The 21,254-nt window shown below is 32.7% G+C and overlaps 1 protein-coding gene across 2 annotated transcripts in view; it reads left to right on the plus strand.

Annotated features, from left to right (window-relative positions):
* Nucleotides 1-21,254, plus strand: part of ARMC2 (armadillo repeat containing 2) — a 179,996-nt gene that overhangs the window by 10,901 nt on the left and 147,841 nt on the right. For both annotated transcript variants that reach the window (XM_051997500.1, XM_051997501.1), the window contains exon 4: nt 13,486-13,657. In XM_051997500.1, the coding sequence (XP_051853460.1) occupies nt 13,486-13,657 (172 nt within the window). The remainder of the gene's footprint in view (nt 1-13,485; nt 13,658-21,254) is intronic.

Raw genomic sequence — 21,254 nt, forward strand, 5'->3', positions numbered from 1 at the left:
CTAGTATAGTTTTCTCAATTTTCTTCTTTTTCTACTTTTTGCTTTTGATATTAAGTATACCCCTCCCCTTGCCCATATCCAATTCCTAAGTATTCTCTCTTCCTGAAATTTCATGACATTGCATTTTCCTGGTTTTGTTTTTACCTGTCTGATTACTACTTCATGGTCTTCTTTAGTGGGTCATCATCCATGTCGCATCACAGTGTCCCTAGTGTACAGTCACTTAGCATATTTTGTTTTTAAAAATGTTTTTATTGATATTTTCTGTTTCTTATATCACCATAGCATTTCATATTTCCCTTCCTTTCCTCAGTCTCACCTAGCTATCTCATATGAAAAATAGTATTTTTTTAAGGAAAAAAAAGTGTCAGTATAACTGATTGATACGCAGAAAAATCCTGAAAACACATGCAATTTGTAAGATCTGTGTGTGGACTTCCCATCTCCACAAAGGGCTAGGTTGAGAGTGTCTTTTCATATCTCTTCATTTGAGTCTTGCTTGGTCTTTATAATTTTGGTATATTTACTTTTCATTTTTTGGTGTCATTTGGTGGCAAATATATGATTGCAAGAAGTTGAGAGAAATATGAGGGGAAGAGGAAGAGGTGAAATAAAAAGGGTAGTTTGTTCCAAACAAAATGAAGGGTCCAGAGGGCACAGTAGAAGGAAAAGGTAGACTTGGAATTAAAACCAAAAAAATATATATGACTGGAGTATATGGACATGAGAAAGTGGGGAGAAGTAGCCAGAGAAGTAATCTTTTTTCTAAGTAGCCATTGTGCTGAGCACTGTGCCAAGCACTAGGAATTTAAAAAAAAAGGAGGGTAAGAGTTCTGTTTTTGAGGTGTTCACAGTCTAATGACTATACAAACAAGTGATATACAGGATAAATGGGAAATAACAGAGGGAAGGCACTAGTATAGTATTAAGGGAAAACATAACTTCAGTTTTGGACATATTGAATTTTAAGATGTTGATAGGATATCCCGTTTTTGGAGATATCTGGTAGTTAGTTGTAGACGGAAAACTGGAGGTCAGAGACAAATTAATGTCTAAAGTAGATTTTAGAATCATATTTCTATGATATTTGCATAAATATGATATTTGCATCCCTGATGACATCTGTGGGTAAAATTCTGTAAGAGAAAGACAGAAGAAAGCCTGGAACTTTGGTAAGAGATAATGGTAGAAAGCATGGGTCTGAAATGTTGTGTAAGGTATAAAGTATGCCTTTCTTGGTGTTTCTAGTGTTTAGCACAATACTTGGCTTATAATAGGTGCTTAATAAATACTTATTGACTAATTGACTGATTTCTCAATCAAGGGATTAGGTAAGGGATTACAATCACTGCCCAGTCTTTAACCCTATTCCCTCACCACTGCTTTTTGATACCCATTAGTTTTTAACTCTGCTGCCTATAAATAGCCTTAGGTCTCTTTTGTTGGGGAAAATAAACCTTTCATTTGATCTTGTTTTCTATTAAAACTATTTTGCCTATATTTCAATCCATACACTAGAAAAGCCTAGAAATAATTTTTTTTTTTTACATTCGACTCTACTTCCTCACCATCCACTCACTTCCTAAAATTTGTTTTTTAAAGGTCTCCAGTGATCTCCATTTGCTAAATGTTTTTTTTTTCCCCCTCAGTTCTCAGCCTCCCTGACCTTTCTGTAGTTAACCACTCTTTTCTTCTTGTATACTTTCCCTCTTGCCTTTTCTTGATTTTCTTCTTACCAGTTTGCCTTCATCTTTTTCTTTACCTTTGTCAAATATTATTCATCATCTATCCCCTTAATGAAACAGTCCCCCAAAATTCTGTCCTGAGCAGTGTTTATTTTAGCCAGAGTAGTAACAGTACCAAAAGCAATAACAGCTAACATTTGTACAGCATGTCAAAATTTGCAAAATGTTTTATATATGCAATCTCATTTGATCTTCAACAACCCTGGGAGAGTAGATGTTAGAATCCTTACAAAGTATTAACTCATTAGAGTTGGTAGAAAGAATGCTTGAGTTTACATCTTTGAGAATTCACACATTGGCTCACATATTGGAGTTCACAAGTACAGGAGATACACACAAAACTTTGTAACTTTGTGAATTCACACCTCCCATAATCCCACTCTCGGAGGAGTCAACCTTTGAATTCACACCTCTAAAAGAGCATAAAAAGGAGCTAAATTAGTGAAGTTAGTCAGTTCGGAAGATTGCCAGTAGTCGGGAAAGCTAACCGGGCCCAAGGAAAGAGACAAGAGTTGGAAGGAGAAAATAAACGTTTGGATTTTATCAGCTGACTGTATTTGAGGTGATTATTACTCTGAACTGAAATTAAGACTGCCTCCAGAAAACTTCCCCAAGAAACCTGCTCCCAGAGAACCATCATATATTATACAAAAGAAGAGAACATCCCAAGTAGGGGGTATTATTATCCTTGAGCTTAAGATGAAAGCAGCTCAGTATGTCCAAAATAGAACTGATTGTTTTCTTCCCCTAACCCAACCTTCTTGAAAATGCCTGTGCATTTTTCTATTCTTTCAATCAGGTTTAATAACCTTAGAGTAATACTTAACTTTTTCCTTTCCCTGAATTTTCATTCATTTAGCTTCCTAGTCTTAATTATGCTATCTCTACATCATATATTCTCTTATCTCCAGCCATATAGGTCGGTTTTCATTCCTTCTTACATGGACTGTTGTAAAAGTAAAAGCCTTCTAATTTGTCTTTCCTAGCTAATTTGCTTCCTTTGATCTATCCATGCTTCATGTAACTGCTAAAGTGATCATTCTATGGCATAGGGTATGGTCATAACATTACTCTGCTAAAAAATTCTTAGTCCTCTTTTCCTCTTGCCTTGCATTCATTGTAGGATAAATTATACATTCTTTAGCTTGATGTTTAAAGCCACCTATAATAATAATATTAATAACAATTCTTAACCACATAATATCTTTTAAGTGCCAGTCACTTTGGGAAGTAAAAACACTTTACAAATTTTAGCTTATTTGATCCTCACAGAAGTCCTGGAAAATACGTGCTTTTATTATCTCCATTTTATAGTTGAGAAAACCGAGGCAGACTTGCCCAAAGTCATTCAGCTAGGAAGTGCTTGAGGCCAAATTTTAACCTTGGTCTTTATTAGACCACCTATCTGCTTCTATAATATAACATATGTGCTCCTAATGCAATTTACTTTTTCAGCTTTTTTTTACATTACTTCCTTTTCTGCTCTTAAAAAAAAAAAAAAGCCAAATTTGAAGACGTAGTCAAAAGTTCATCTTCTATTTCTATAGATTTTGTATGTAGAAGCTGGGCCCCCTGCCTGAAAAGTACTTTGTTTAGCTTTCTCCCTCTTTCCACCTTATGGGATTACCTTTTGTCTTTTGGTAAGATAAAAGCTTTCTGAGGAAAGGGATAGAAAAGAAGGCACTTAATAAATGCTTAAATTGAAACAAACTCCATCAGCTGTTTTATTTGCTTCTCTGAGGGTAACCTGTGAGTCATATTTTTTTTCTCCTTGTTTATTTTATTTTTTAAAAGCTTTTTTATTTTCAAAACATAGGCATAGTTTTCTTTCTTTCTTTCTTTTTTTTTTTTAATAACTTTTTACTTACAACATTATCCCTTGCACTCGCTTCTGTTCCGATTTTTCCCTTCCTTCATTCCACTCCCTCCCTTAGATGGCAGGCAGTCTCATACATGTTAAACATGGTATAGTATATGCTAGATGCAATATATGTGTGCAGAATCGTACATTCTCTTGTTGCACAAGAAGAATTGGATTCAGAAGGTAAAAATAACCCAGGAAGAAAAAAAATGCAAATAAGTTGCATTTATTCCCCAGTGTTCCTTCTCTTGGTGTAGCTGCTTCTGTCCATCATTGATCAATTGGAACTGAATAAGATCATCTCTTTGTCAAAGAAATCCACTTCTATCAGAATACATCTTCATACAGTATTGTTGTTGAAGTATATAATGATCTTCTGATTCTGTTCATTTTACTCAGCATCAGTTCATGTAAGTCTCTACAAGCCTTTCTGTATTCATCCTGGTGGTCATTTCTTACAGAATAGTAATATTCTTACAGAATAATAATATGAACCACATGGTTCATATACCATAGTTTACCCAACCATTTTCCCTGATGGGCATCCATTCAATTTCCAGTTTCTAGCTACAAACAGGGCTGCCACAAACATTCTTGCACAAACAGGTCCTTTTCCCTTCTTTAAAATCTCTTTGGGGTATAATCCCAGCAGTGCTGGATTAAAGGGAATGTACAGTTTGATAACTTTTTGGGCATAATTCCAGATTGCTCTCCAGAATGGTTGGATTTGTTCACAACTCCACCAACAATGCATCAGTGTCCCAGTTTTCCCACATCCCCTCCAACATTCCGCATTATCTTTCCCTGTCATTCTAGCCAATCTGACAGGTGTGTAGTGGTATCTCAGAGTTGTCTTAATTTGTATTTCTCTGATTAATAATGACTTGGAGCACCTTTTCATATGGCTAGAAATAGTTTCAATTTCATCATCTGAAAATTGTTCATATCCTTTGACCATTTATCAATTGGAGAATGGCTTGATTTCTTATAAATTAGAGTCAGTTCTCTATATATTTTGGAAATGAGGCCTTTATCAGAACCTTTGACTATAAAAATGTTTTCCCAGTTTATTGTTTCCCTTCTAATCTTGTCTGCTTGTTTGTACAAAGGCTTTTTAATTTGATGTAATAAAAATTTTCTATCTTGTTTCTATCTAGTTTTTCTTTGGTCACAAATTTCTTTTTCCTCCACAAGTCTGAGAGAGAAACTATCCTATGTTCCTCTAATTTATTTATAATCTCGTTCTTTATGCCTAAATCATGGACCTGTTTTGATCTTATCTTGGTGTACGGTGTTAAGTGTGAGTCCATGGATAGGCATGGTTTTCATCATTCATCCTTGCAAAACCTTGTTTTTTTTCTCCTTCCCTTCCCCCACCGCCTCCCCTAGAGGGCAAGTAATCCAGTATATGTTAAACATGAATGTGAATCATTTCTGTTTAGCTGTGTGTACTTTTTTAAGGTGTTCTCTCTTAACTTACAGTGAGAATAGAAAAATGGCTATGTTCTGGTTTCTTCAGTTGTATCAGCCAAGTTTTTTGTGTGTGATTTATTGTAACTGCCTTTGCTGTTAATTTATATCTAGAAGCACCACCAACAAAAAGTTACGTCTCTATGACGCTAGAATTATATTGTAGAGCTGTCACCTATAATCAAAAAAAAAAAATCCATATCATTGAACTTAACTTGAAATTAATGCACATATAATATATGATTTACTGTCCTCCTTAAGATAATAGGTCCTGGCTTCTGTTTCCTCTACCAGAGTATCTGAGTTTTATTTTGGTTTTAGGTTTTTTTTTTTTTTTTTTTTTAACATAAATGACCTCAGCCCTAACTTTACGTATTTTAGGTTGGCTCTCTAATAATAACCTAACATAACTAGGTGCCAGTTATGGTTGTGTTTTCCTAATTGAGCCACTAGAGAAACCAGATTGAGATTGAGGGAGAAAACTTCCTTCTCACAGTGCAAATACAAAGATTATCTACTAAGGGAGAAGTTGGTACTACTGATTAGAAGAATAATTACAGCTTGAACTGTGTATCTTAAATCTTTTGTTTTTACCCTTCTCTTCTTTAAAATTAAAAAAAAAATCCAGTTCAGATGGCTAAATTTTTTACAAAATTTTTTTCTTTAAAAAAGATAGTAATTGGGATAAAATGTAAGCTTTTTAGAGACAAGAGCTAAGATTAACAAAGAACTTTTATCTTAGTATCTTCATAGGGTCTAGTACACATGGAAGATAATTAATAAGTGCCTGCTGATTTATTAGTATATTCTCTTAAGCCATAATGCCTTGAAGAAAGATAATGATGCAGCAGGAAAAAAGGGCATATTATTAGTACAGTTTAAACTGGTAGTTCACTGAAGCTAATGCCAGTACCTAAGATGCTAGTGGGCTGCTGATAAGCTATTAATTTTCAGGTGAAAATATTGGAACATGGTAAATATTCTATAGTTAAATCATTTCATTTTTGATCTGTGGAATCTCCAACACATATTAGCTAATTTTTTTACAGGCATGTCACTTTACCTCTCTGTTCTCCCATCATATCATTAAGACTACAGGTAAAGAGATGCTGATCTACGTGGATGGAGAGAGTTTACAGACCTGGAATTCCTGATTTGGATGAAAGTATTAGCTCCTAAATTTATAGCTCCCAAATTACAGATAAATTGCTAAACCAACCCCAACAAAACAGTGCTTAACAAAATTCTTATATTTTAAGTGATTTACATTGTATAAATATGTTTAACTCTGACTGTGACAAAGGTTTTTTTTGGTGGTATTGAAAGTACCCAGGATTAATATCACCCTATTTCATCTTTCTTTTTCTTTTTAATCTTTATCTGCAACATCCTTCTATAATACTGAGTAATTTTAGCCAGTAGAATAATGTAGTTAATTTGATCTCCTTATGGAGATATGTTTAGATAACAGTTAGTTAACTTCAGTTAAAAGAATGTCTTGTTCTAAGTACTCTGCTCTTCAACATCAGTACATCTTTTGTACTTTTCCAAAGATTATAAAATACTTATTTTGTTCAATGAATTCTTGATAGTTTTTTAAAATTTAAAAAACATACCTCATGCTTTTTGATAGCATATTTAGACTTGCTAGAAAATAAATTCAGATTTTACACTTCTGGTCAATATATTTTCAATTTTATGTTTACAGTGCAACTTTTTTGGTTATTGTATAGTTTTCATAGAGAAATCTGGTAAGGACCTCATTGACTCTTTTTGATATGTGGTATCTTTTGACAATCAGAAGTTTTTTCCTTTGTAGTTGCAGGAAAATATAGTTTTGTCGAGATGACTTGAACTTTTAAGATTTTCGTTTTGGAAATTCTGTGGCTTCATTCTAATTTCCATGTTTTATTAGTTCTTGATAATTCCAGGTACTTCTTTGATCAGTTTGTCAAAATCTGGTAGTCAGAATGTTTGGGGTTTTGATGTTTTCTAAGTCTCCAATAATTATAAAGGTTTCATTTCTTTGACCTAGCCTAGAGGTCCATAATTTTCAGTATCTTTCTAATTATTTTTCTATCTTTTTGGGCGGCTTTTATTATATTGTCTGCCATTTGAATTTGCCTATTTTAGATCTAGTCTTTTATTCATTGTTATTTTGAGGCTATTATACTTCATGTTTTGGATACTTTTGTCATTTTAGATTCTGAGAATTCTTTAAAAACCTCATTCATTTTGCTTTAGTTCCTCTTTTAAATGTGGATATATATATATTATATATGTACATATATATATATACACATACATATATTATATGTTTGTGTGTGTGTATGTATATGTGTGTGTGTGTTTCTCCATCTCTCCCCCCACTCTAAGCCGGATTGAATTTCTTTTTTAATTCTGCTTATAATTTTCGTTCATTTGAATTCTTAAATTCTTCAACTGTTACTTACCTATTTGTGTCTCTCTTGTGATTTCTTACATTGTTTTAAGTATGCTTTTTTCCCTCATTATTTCCCTTTGCTTTTTCTTACTCTTTAATATATTTTTAAAAATTAGATCATTGATCACCTTTAGTTTTCTTGGTGTCTAAAGTGAGTTTTTATTTACTTGTGTAGATTTTGTAATTTTCTTTCTTTTTGATGTTTCTGTTGTTATTTTTGGAAGGAGAAATGGCCCCCATGCAATTATCAGGAGATACCTCATATGGTGATGAAACTTTCTGACTACTAGGTTTTGTGTAAAACTGGAAATATGAGGAGGTGGTGGACTGCTTAGCTAATAATTATGGTTAGGGACCAGAGAGTGGTTTGGTACATTTTCAGACTGGGCAGTGGAGAACTACTTGTAATCTGCCCCTTCCCTGAGCCATCTTTTAAGCCTTTACACATACTCTATTAACACTGCTGAGGATCCTTTTGTGGTCCCTTACCAACCCAAAATCTGAGATATGCTTAGGAGGTAGTTATACTTGTTCTCATTTTATAATGACAATAAATGATGTTTGTTGGTAATTTTTGTTTTAAGTTGGTGTTATTATGAAAATAGGATGGTTGTATCACTACTTTTGGACTACAAAAACCAACAAAAAGGGTATGACCGTTATATGAACAAATATATCTTATCTAGTATCTGTTTTTTTTTTTTTTAAACCAAATTCTGCTTTTACATTCTGTATTCACAGAATATAACCATCATAAACTCTGGGCACTTTTCAAGGTGAAATAATATTTAAAATATTAGATAGCAAGAGATTTGAGGATGAGCGCATCTGGGAAATGTTTTCTTCTTGTAATTAAAATACTGGCTCTCTGCTCTACTTTTTAGCCCACAGTTAAACTTTTTACATTTTTAATGTGAATTACTTTTATTTTAACATTGACATGAATAAATAACTCCATGGCAGTGCATTATTTACTGAGAGCACTACAGATGCATATGTTACTTGTGGAGAAATCATAATAATGAGAGAACAGAGAATGGCAGGATCTCAGAGGTTTTGTTTCAGAGAAAGTTCTTTGATTTCTGACCTCCATGAGGTTGTTTATATCTTATTAATTTAAAATGGTTTTTAAAAAATCCAAAAATTCATGAATGATTATTTTCCCTTTATAATAATAAATCATTTTGATTTTATTTTTCAAATTATTGTCAAATACACTAAATTAGAGAGTGGATTAGTATATACTGTAGTATACTGTATACTGTATATCACTTATTTATACTGTAGTCACTTATTTAAGACTTTTTAAGACTTGAATAATGCCCATTTGCTACTACCTAATGTTAAGATAAATGTATTTGATAGTATAATTTTAAAAATCTACTATAAAATGTTTCATCTTTTTTCAGGTTGTTCTATTAAAACGGTCTTTTAGTGTACTCTTGAAGAAAGTCTAGAAGGGAAGTCTGTCTTTCTAAAACTTGATTATATTGTTTGACATTATTAGTTAGGTTTTAGTAAAATGTTTAGTAAAATGCTCCTAGGAATGGAATGGAAAAATAGTGAGTACTATATGCTGAATGGTCTTACAAAGTCTGGGAACACAATAAAATCAATTCTAATCCTTGCTCTCAGGAAGCTCACATTCTAATTGAGGGAAAAGACAAATAAAGGGAGCCTCTCATATTCATGTTCAGTTCATGACAGATGGAAAGGACATGGACTGTTATTTTGATTTTTTTTTTTTTTTGTGTTCTCATTGTTTACTCTAGGGCTTTGCATGTAGCAGGTGTTTAATGTTTAGGGAGTGATAAAACACAAGGGAAATAAGCTTCTTAATTTAAACATTTAATGTGCTCTTTCTTTCTTTCTTTTTTGCTTTTAGTTCTAAAATAAAGCTAACTTCCATAAAAAATAATTCTGAATCTGTTACCCAAATTTGAAGAAAACTGTTTATAAAATCATTCTTGTTCTTCAAAAACAGAGGATTTTATATGACCATTATGATATCTTACATAGAACCTTTGTTCTAGAAAAACTCAAAATAAAAACATTATCCTACATATGAGGTAAATAAATGTGTTTTTCCCTTTATTACAAAATCCAAGATAGTTCCTAGTTCATAGTAGGCACTTCACAAATATTCATTGATTGATTACTAAACTATTAAATTAAAGTTGAAAGAGGATCAGTCATTTGCCAACAGTGCATTGGTAAGGATGGAATGAAGTTTCTACTCAACTTCTCACAGTTTTAATAATTTTCTAGCTAGAACATACTGTCCTCATATCCATACTTATTCAAAGTTATCTTCTTAGATCTTGACATTCAGAAGTGACTCAACTGCTCCCTTTTTGAAGGGTTTTTAACTTTCCTGGTCATAAAAGCATGAGGGTTTGGTGGAAAGAGCACTGATTTGAAGCCTGAGAGCATGGGTTGGAATTCTGAATCTGTCTGGTACCAGTGTGAAGTTGGGCAAGGCCTTTCATTTGTTTCCTTATCTCTAAAATGATGGAATCGGGCTAGGTGACCTCTTAAGGTTCTTCCCAGCTCTAAATCTGTGATCTTCTTAAGTTTATATGTAGTACAAGTCTTCATTTAATTTGTATATGTGTGTATATGGGTGTGTGTGTGCATTAAAGATATATTTTTGTGATTGTTATGAGTCAATGCATCTATAAAAAGTGAGGATAATCAGTGGTGATTTGTAGGAATTGAGTTTCCTTTTTTGTTAAATACTGGGTAAAAAAAAAAATCAAGAAAATTAAATAGCTCTTTGAATTGCAAGTTTACTATCTATCATTAGAATATTTTAAAACTCTTGTATTTGATGAAAACCATCCTACTAGGCACTAGGGATACCAAGATAAGAAAAAAAAAATTCCTCCCAAGAGGTGGAAGTAACAAACGAGTGCAGCCCAAGTATGGGAGAAGAGCCTTTTAAAATCATTGAAGTTGAAGTTGGAATGTCAATATAAAAACTGCAAGTTGACTGGAACAAAGATTTTATGAAAGGTACTAGTTCAAAATAAATTTTTAAAGGGAAGGCTAGAGTGATTGTGGAACTGGAATGTACTATATACACTATTTACATAGTACTTTAAAGTTTATAAAACGTCTTGCTTATGATAAGATGCTGAAGTAGATAGGGCAGGAACCCCAATTTACACATAAAAGAGAGGATCAGAGTAGGTAAAGGTTTTGCCAAAAATCACACAGCTTAAAAGTGGCATCTGATAATTCATTATTCTTAATTACCTATTGAAGCTATTTCTTTTCTTTAGGGTTTTTTATTTTTTTTTTAAGCCAGTTGCTTCAGGGTCTAAGTCATATTTTTCCCCCTGAGGCAAGTAGGGTAAAGTGACTTGCCCAGGGTCACACTGCTAGGAAGTGTTAAGTGTCTGAGATCAGATTTGAACTCAGATCCTCCTACGTCACATTTTTTTGTTAATTACCCCCCATTTTAAGGAGTTAAAATAATACTGATTAAAAAAAAAAACAGTTATACCACAAATATGTCTAAATAAGTCTTGTCCCCTTCAAAGTAGATATTTAGGATTGGAAGGGAGATGAGAGGAAGGTGATATACTTAATTCAATAATGCTTCTGTTTTTCAAAAATTTTTTAAATTCTTCTTTTGGAATTGTTTTTAAAGCCAACAGCACTTTTTTTTTCTTTTTAGCTCACATGTTTATTTTAATTTTTTTCCTCAATTACATTTTTTAACACTAATATTAAAAACATTTGAACTTCAAATTCTCTCTCATCCTCCCCTCTTCTTCCATGAGAAAGCAAGCAATTTAATATAGATTGTACATGACATCATATTTTTTAAAATGTCCTCAGTGGAGCAGAATTTTTGTCCTGTAAGAATGGTTTTGGGGTTTTTGTTTTTTTGGATTTTTTGGAAATGATCAGTTCAGAGGCAAGTTTGGTGAATAATGTGGGTGACCAAGATAAATGATGAAATTGGATTTTATAGTCAAAAAGAAGATATAGCTGAATTGAGACAAAGCCTCTTTTTTTTCTTATGTGAAGGCCATTCCAAAAGAAGAGACCAGAAACGTTTTAAGTAACAGCAGCACTGATTAGATTAAGTTTATCACTTTTAAAGGGCAAGCTTTGGATATGTAAGTTTTACTTGAATTATTTGAGGAAGGAAAGTGAAAACAAAGATAGTTTTAGTACTTTCTGTTCATTCATTTCTGATATTGTTCTTAGACTTCTATTTGTGAACTGTAGCTATAATAATTACTGAATTTAATATAGAAAAAATTCCTCTAAATACTTGCATTTTGTATTATGCACTAATACTGATTCAGGTAGTGGACTTGTGTAAAGCAAAAAGGGAATGAAAAAGACTAGGACTCAAGGGATCATCCTTAGTCGTCCTTGTGCTGCTGTGTCCTGGGTTATAGAATCCGGGTTAGGGCTGTATATATTACGGTTTTTATGGATACAGCAATATTTTTCTTTTTTCAAAGGGTTAACTTTTTTCACTGATTTCTCTTATTTATTTATTTATTTGGCAGTGTTATCTTTTCAAAACTTTCAAGCATAGAACTTCAGAGACCTAGAAAAATGCTTCATGAAGCATTTTGATAATATTGGAATGCTAGTTAATGGAATCACTTCTTCCAATCTAACAAATATTTATTAAGTACCCACTATGTATGTACAATGCACTTTGCTAAGTGTGAGGGATGCAAAAAAACAAGTGTAAAATCATATTTTGAACTTAAGGAGCTTATGGTCTCTTGGAGTTGGAAGGGAAATATAACATTTATATAGATAAATTAGCAAAAGATGGTTTGAAAAGGAAGGAGATGTTAATAACCAGGGAGATCAGGAAAGGCTTTTAAGAGGATATAGTACATGAATTAAGCCTAGAAGGAAAATAAGGATTTTCAGAGGCTGAGGTAGAATGGGGATCAATTCTTTATTAGTTCAGAAGGGCAATAATGAGCTTGTGAATTAGGAGGAAAATTGGTGAGTTGATATGAGATTTATTGTGGAGGCAGGAAAAAAACAAGACTTGACATTGAGTTGGTTGAATATTGAGGGTGAAGGAGTGTTGAAGATGACTGAATCTGAGAAATGGAAAAATGGTGGTATCCTCCACAAAAATATGTAAATTTGAGGAGAGAAAATATTGAATTCTTTCTTATATATGTTGAATTTGAGATGACAGTTGGGAGATATTCAACAGGTAGTTGTGCTGTGACTTGGGGGTTGGATATATAGATTTGAGAGTCATACATAGAGATAATAATTGAACTCATGGGACCTGATCATCAAGGGAAAGAGGGCCAAATCTTGGGGATCACTTGCTCTTGGGAGTTAAGATATAGAATCAGCAAAGGCAACTCAACAGGAACAGTTAAACAGGAACATCAGGACAGAGCAGTGTAATAAAATCCCATAGGAAAAAGATCCAGGTAGAAGGATATTTCTGGTCATTAGTGTTTAAAAAAAAAAAAAAAAAACTACTGAAAGATGAGGAAGGACAGATTGATTTGGCAATTGAATGATGTATAGTAGCTTTGATTATATTTCTATTAGTCTTTCTTTTAAGTTAAACCTGAGATACTGTTAGATAAATATGAAATGTATATTCTACAAATACCAGCAAAATATATAATTTAGTAATTCTCATTTGTGTTTTCAGACATAATATCATGTCTGTAATTGGTGTATTTGATATGTAAGTAAAGGTTGACAAAATAATTTATCAAAAAATAAAATATTTGATATGTTTTAAAAATGGCCTTGAGGGGAATAGAATTGGGGTTATATAAATCTAAAAAAATGAGCTTTTTATGCTTAAAGAAGAAGACTCTGTGTGCCTCTGGAGGTACATGGATGGCAACCATGTACTTTTAGAGGGTTTTTGACTACAGGATTGTGACTTGTGTTTTGGACAGAAAGACTTTAGTTAGTCTTTTTTTTTTTTTTTAATCTTTTAGAAACCTAAAGTTCTTGCATCCCTATCTAAAGAAGATGAAGCTTCTATTTCCTTTCCTAAACCTCCAGTGGACCCCGTGAAGATTAGAAGAGTAAGCAGTGCTCGTGCACGTTTATTCAAGGCATCCTCTCAGGGAAATCTCCTTCCAGACAAAATATTTCATCTTGATGAGTGTAAGAATATCTAAATGTTCCTAAAAACTTAAGGGTAGAAATATTTCTTAAAATGTACATGGAAACTATTTTTAAAAATAATAATTTTACTAGTACACATGAGAAAATCTCAGATTCTATTTATGTGATATGGAGTTGTTATTTTATTTATTTGTGTTTTGCACATGTGCAGCATAAGTTATTCATAATTCTTGTTTGAAAGCATATAGAATTATAGAAACTTAATAATCAGAAGAAATCTCAAAGGTCATCTAAAACAACCATCCTTTAAAATAGTAAAGCTTATCCAGAGTGCCTCTTTACAAGTAGTCCTTTAGGTGCCACATGAAGATCTCTACTGAAAGGCTACTTGGAAGCACATCAGAAGAAGTCTATTACATTTTTCCCTCTGTTGAGCTTTATTTTCACTGTTCTATAACTCATACATTATTTCTTCTTCTGCCTTCTGGAAAGGAAGTCTAAACCTTAAATCCTAAATTACATGAGTCCATACCCTTCATAAAATTTTTGAAGATAGCTCTCATGTGATTAAGTGTTCCCTTTTCAAATTTAAATATCCATGGTTATTTCAGCTCTCCTTGTATGACATTATTTCCCAATTCTAATATTTAGCCAAGGCATATATTCCAGCAGTAAATAACCCTTTATAAAATTTGGTACCTAGAATTCAGAATAATTCTCTAGATTAGGCTGACCAGTGCAGAGTAAAGTGGACTAGTCTCCTCCCTTGATCTGGATGTTATACTTTAAATAATACAAGACAAGGTTAGCATTAGTTTTTTTTTCCTGTGACATTTTGCTGATTCAAATTTAGGCACTGTGTCTTTTTGATACACATTATTTTCTAGCTAAATCTTCCCTCCATCCTTTACTGATACAGTTGATTTTTTGAACCAAGTATAGGACTTGACATTGATCACTATTAAATTTCATTTTTTTTCCAGAGTCAACTAAGTCTTTTAGTTTGTTGAGATCCTTTGGATTCAACTCTCCTTTATCATAGTAGCTTTCTTTCCTAGCTTTGTTTTGTCAACTCTGTCTCAGATTTGTGTCATTCAAATTTTTAATAAAAATCCATCTATGCCTTTATCAACAAAAAAGTTAAATAGACCATTGCCAAAGATAAAGAGTACTCTACCAGAGCCCTCTCTTAATCTGTTGAAATTGATCCATTTAATCAACAATTTCTTAGTCCATTCCCTTAATAAAGTTTGGAGAATTAAAAGTTTAGCTAGACATGAATTCAGATTCTTCCTATGATACTTTAGAACCACAGGCAAATTACTTGAATTCTGTGATACTCAGTTACCTTATATATCAAATGGAACTAATTACCCCAATCCTCTGCTATACACAAGGTTGTTGTAAGAGTCAAATCAGGTCATTCATTCAGTAGCACCTATTAAGCATCTACTGTGTACAAAACATTGTACTTTACACTAGGGGTATAGTATTCATACAGACAAATAAACACATAATTTGAGGAGGAAGATTTTTCTATAGGGGTTGGTCCCCCCAAAGGAAAAGGGGAATTACATTTTATGGATGAGGAATAGCCAAAGAAAAGGCACAAAGATAGGAAATGAGATGCTGGGTTCAGTAAACAGTAATTAGTTCAGTTTGGTTAGTAGGTAATGTGTGTGAAAGGGACTAAAGTGAAATAAGTTTATAAAAAGCATTTTGTAAATCTTAAATGTCAAACATTATCATTACTGTTTAGTCCTTGGTGACTTCATTTTACATGAAAGGTAGGAAAAGGTGAGAGAAACACATAGAAAAGTATGGTCCAGGAAAGAATGAGAGAGGCTAAAGATTTATAGATTTCACAGAAGTCTTCTGCCTCTGTACCATACATACTTTATTCAAGAAAATAATTGGTAGATTTGAAACATGGTTAATACCAAATAATTTCGTAAACAAGAAGACAGATTTTAACAAATAGCAAAAAACTTATGTTTGTGGGAGTAATCCCTAAGTCAGCTGTCTTTGTACGTTCATACCATCAATCTGTTAGTTAATATCAGAACTGATAAAAAAAACAAACCCAAGAATGAATAATAGTGAGAAAAAGATAAGACTCTCGAATTATTTACAAAATATATCAAAAATGGAAAATGAACTAGAGAAATAGCCAACTATATTTTTATCCAGCAATTTAATCAGTGTAAATTAGTTGCTACAATAAAAGAGCTCAGAGAACACCTTAGTCAGCAGGTACCTGCTTTTACTTTCCAAATGGAGAAAGATGGCTGCCAAAGGTAGCATCAGATTAGAATATAAACTCATATGTAAATTTTAAAATAAAAATTGATGCATGATTTAATAATGAGAGTAAGAAACAATGGAGGATAAAATTAATTTTAAGAAAGTTGGCAAAATATCCAAATAAGCAAAGTCATCCACAGAGTTCAAGGGCAAACATAGAAAGATTACAACCAGGAAAAAAATTTAAAAGATTTGTAAAAAATTAATGAACTGTTCTCTCCATCAAGGACAGTAGAACCTAAGAACACTTAAACCTTTGCATCACATTCCTGTGTGTGTATAGTACATAGAAATGACTGAAGAGAGATGTTATAAAAAGCTCTAAAATTGGATCAAGTGTATATGGAGGAAATCAGTGCTGGAGATAGCTGAATAATGAGGGGATTGAGTATTTGACACATAAGATAACCAAAGGAAGAGAAAATACCAAAAGTATGAAAAAAATCTTGGACCTACTTAATACTGCAAAAAAACAAATAGGAAGATATATGTTAATTGCTGACTTAATCTTTCCCAGCTCTATAAATCTTAATGAGAAACATCTCTATATCAATTGAGGGCCTCCTTGGTGAGGGTATTAGTAGGAAAGACTTTCATGAGTGATTTTCATCAGTGGCCTACAGTATCATAAGCATTTCATAATTAGCAGAAAGATGTAAAGACTATAAGAGTTCTCATTATACTTATTATTTGTTAATTATAATGGAATATTTGATTTGGTAAATCTCAACTTCACGATGTAGGCCATTATACAACAAGATGTCTCCCATTTTAATGTGAAAATCATTCAACATTTCTTATACTATATCACAACAGAAATAACCATATTTAATAATAAATATCAGAAAAGGCATAAAGCAGGAAGACATGCTTAACAAAAAACTTCACTTTGATGGAGGAGATCCAGCATGAATTCCTTATTTAAGAGGGATTCTCTGTGAATATAAGAGCTTCCTGCTTATACTGTTAGAAGATGATGTCATGTCATTACTTCACCGAGTTTCCTGTAAGAGATCTATAATTCCTTAAAGGATTAAGATTCCTTAAATCTATAATTTCCATAAATTTCATTTAAGGAAAGATCAAATGGATGAAGAATGCCAATTGCCCAACTTCGTTTTAAAAAATTTTTTCCCATTTTATTTATTATGAAATTAATTAATACTAAATAAGCATTTCTATATTAATGTGAAAGAGAAAAGGAGGCTTGTACAATAAAACTGCACATATCTATGATGCAGAACATGTTTTTCTTGTTTGTTTTAAGTGAATAAAAAAATCAACATGCAATGTTTAAAGTTGTCTTGCTTATTCCTTCTGTCCATTCCCATCTCTGAAATTGAAAAAAAAAAAAGAGGAAAAACCAGTTGAAACAAATTTACACTTTTAAGAAAATAGTTTCTCTTGTAAGTCATGTCCAAAAATGTATGGCTAATTTTGTCTCACTGTGGGTCTGTGTCAGCTTTCTTATTAAGAGATGAGTAGCTATCTTTGTCTTTAGTCTTTTGGAATTATATTTGATCATTGTATTGACCACAGTTCTTTTCTAAACTATTATTTTTAACACTTTTTTTCCTTTTTAAATTTTGATTTCCAAATTCTCTCTCACTCCTTATTTACTCAAAAGTTAGGCATTATGTTATCAATTATACATGTAAAATCATGCAAAACATGTTTCCATATTATCCATGTACATATATTTTTTAAAGCAAGAGAAATAAAATGAGAAAATTATACTTTAGCTTGTACTCATAGTTAATCATTTCTCTTTCTGGAGAAAGGACATTGAATTCTTTGGAATTGTCTTGAATTATGATATTGCTCAGAGTAGCCAAGTCTTTCAAAGTTGATCATCATTACAATATTGTTATTTTACCCAGTAATCTCCCATTTCTTCTCACTTCAGTTTGCATTATTTCATATAGATTTTGCCATGTTTTTCTGAAACTGCCTCATGTATAATTTCTTATAGCATAATAGTTCTCCATTTCAATCAAGTCACAACTTGTTCAGCCATTCTCCAGTTAATGGGCATTCCCTTAATTTCCAATTCTTTGCCACCACAATAAAAGCTGCTGTAAATATAGGTTCTTTTCCTTTTTTTAAATTCTCTGTAGTAGTATTTAGTTTTATTTAACTCAGTAGTGGTATTGCCAGATCAAAGGGCATTCAAAATTTTATAGCTCTTTGGACCTACTTCCAAATCATTTTTTAGATTGTTTGGAACAGTTCTTCACTACTATGTCAGCAATTCATTAGTGAGTGTACCTATTTTTTTCCTTATCCCCTATAGCATTTGTCATTTCTGATGGGTGTGAGGTAGTATCTCAAGAATTATTTTAATTTGCCTTTCTCTAATCTATAATGATTTAGAACATTTTTTTCCTATGACTATAAATAGCTTTGATTCTGAAAAACTACTTGTTTCTATCCTTTTTTTTTTTTAATCAATTAGGGAATGGTGCTTATCTTTATAAATTTGACTCAGTTCTATACTAAATATATATTTGAGGAATGAGACCTATATCAGAAACTTGCTGTAAAATTTTTTTATAATTTGAAATTTTAGCAAAATACAATTTCTCAATAATCCCTTTTAATTAAGTCTATTTTTACCTTTACTTTATCTGTTGCTACTCCTGCCTTTTTTACTTCAGTTGAAGTGTATTAGGTTCTGCTCCAGCTCTTTATTTTCGCTCTGTGTGTGTGTATCTTTTTGTTTCAAGGGTATCTCATATAAACACGCTATTATTGGATTCTGATATCTGCTTCCATTTTATGGATGAGTTCATACCATTTGCATTCAAAGTTATTATTACTGTGTATTTCTCTCCATTCTGTTTTCTTCTGTTTGTTTTCTCTTTTAATCTTGTCCCTTCTCAAAAGTGTTATTTTGCTTCTAACTATTGCCTTCCTTAATCTGCTCTCTCTTTATTATCCCCTATCCCTTTTTATTTTAATCCCCTTCCTTATATACTTTCCTATTAACATCTCTGTATATAACAGAGTGTGAGTATATAGTCCTCCCTCTTTGAACCAATTTCAGTGAGAGTGAGGGTCAAACATTGCCCCCCTTCCTATTTCCTCCTTCACTATAAAATCTCTTTCTTGCTTGCCCCTTTTGTATGAGAAAAATTTCTCCATTCTACCTTTCTCTCCTTCTCCTGTTCCATCCCTCTTTTTCACCCCTTCATTATTTTTTTTTTTTTGCAAATCATTTCCACATAATCGATTCACATCTATGCCTTTTCTTTATGTAAACTCCTTTTAATTGCCTTAATAATGATGAAGTTCTTGAACTTTATTTAGCTTCTGAATGTAAATAGTTTAACTTTGTTGAAGTTCTTATCTTGAAGTCTGTCCAAGTTCATGTCTGTTGCTTCCATAGATAGTAGTATCTGTTCATCTAGAAATTTTAGTTGCTTCTAGGGAAGTATGATCCTTGGAGAAGTATGGACACTGATGTCCTCATCTGTGCTGTGGTGTTTACCCGTGAAGAGTTGGCCTGATCCCCTGCTCTTTTCACCTTGGGTCTGTGACCAGGGACCCTGCTTCCTTGTGATCAACTGCCTAGTGCTCTTCTCGACCACAAAACTCTGACCTAGAAGTGCTTATGGATGATAAGGTTGCCTATCATTGTCAGCTCTACCCAGTGCCATCAAAGGGTCTTCTGTAATTTCTTTCTGATAAATGGTCTGACTCCTTTTCTGTCTCTGAGCTGAGAGCTCCTAAAGCTGCTGTGACCACCACATAAGTTTCCACTTTGTTGCAAACTTCTCTTACTGACTTCCTTAGTTTTTTATGTCTAACAAATGTCATCTTGACCTTTTGTTGCCTCTGCCATTCCAAAGTTTAATTTGAGGCATTTAAAATAAATTTAAATTTTAAAAACAATTTTAAAGTTGTTTGGAGGGAAATGTTGAAAAAATTTAGCGGGATTGCTTCTGATTTTGACCCAGTTGCCCAATTTTTTATACTTATTTGGATAGATAATTCATTGAGCTTGTCCATGAGCATGTATATATCAGAGTATAGAAGGATGAGTTTGGCCCAGAGTTGATCAAGAGGAGGAAAATTACCATGTTGTTTTGGGAAATAACAAGCTCTTTTACTCACCCCAAGCTTCCCATGAAAGCAAAGGCCCACTTTTTTAAAATCAACATTCTACTAGAGTCACTATATAGGGCCCTAAGATTTGGAATATAACTATTTTCAAAGAATTAAAAGTAAAAGTCACACAGAAAGCAATGAAGAGACACATGGAGGTGAGAGTAGGCTGTAACATAACAAATGAATACTTTTAGAAGAAGAATATAAGGTGTTACCAAGGAATTCTACGAGAGGAAGATATAATACACATTAAATCCTAAGAACTCTCATCATATGATAAGACAACCAGAGTGATCTACTGAGATCCTTATGATGTCAGGAAAAAGTCTTCCACCATGGATCCTTAATGATTTACTTTTTGGAAAACATGGACAAGAGTTGAACAAGATGGGCAGGTATAAATGGTTTGAATCTGCAGTATTGGAACATCTTCTAAGTGAAAGACATTGTGGATCCAAATGAATATTATCCAGTCTTCAGATCTTCATCTTTCCTAAGAGTATCATGAAAAACTTCATCGTATATTTTATTGAAATCTATGGCAATACCACTCTACATGTGTGTGTACAGTAACATGTACACATATGCATGCATGAGCATAAATGTATGTATAAATATAGTCATGTGTGTATATGGACAGATGTGTACATAGGCGTGTATATATATATATATATGTGTGATATTTTATTTTTCTTCATTGGAATAAATTATATCTTAACTAACAGAGATGGTAAGCCTCCCATTTTTCCTGAGCCAACTTTTCTTCTGGAGTGGGGGTTATTAACCATTTTTTTGTGTCATGGATTCCTTTGGCACTCTGTTACACCTAAGAATGCCTTCTCAGAATCATATTTAAAGGCATAAAGTAAATACATATATGATTACAAGGAAACCAACTATATTGACATACATTTATCAAAATATTTTAAAAAATAAATTCATTGTCCTTACATTACATTTAGTCCAAATTCTTTATTTATAGAAGAGGAAATGGGCCCAAAGAAGGGAAGGGAGTTACTCAAAATCACATAGGAAGTAAACATTTGGATTGGGATTTTAAAGATTTAGATTTCCTTGATTCCAAATTGAGGCCGCCTTGGGTATTATGCTTTTGCTGCTGTTATTTCCTTCTCCCTACTCAGTTCCATTACAAGCCTTGTAACTTTCTCTGAGTCTTTTAACATGACACTTTCTCCATCTTCCTTCTCCAAACTCTCTTTGA

Source organism: Antechinus flavipes, chromosome 4, assembly GCF_016432865.1.
Source record: "Antechinus flavipes isolate AdamAnt ecotype Samford, QLD, Australia chromosome 4, AdamAnt_v2, whole genome shotgun sequence".
Classification (NCBI taxonomy): domain Eukaryota; kingdom Metazoa; phylum Chordata; class Mammalia; order Dasyuromorphia; family Dasyuridae; genus Antechinus; species Antechinus flavipes.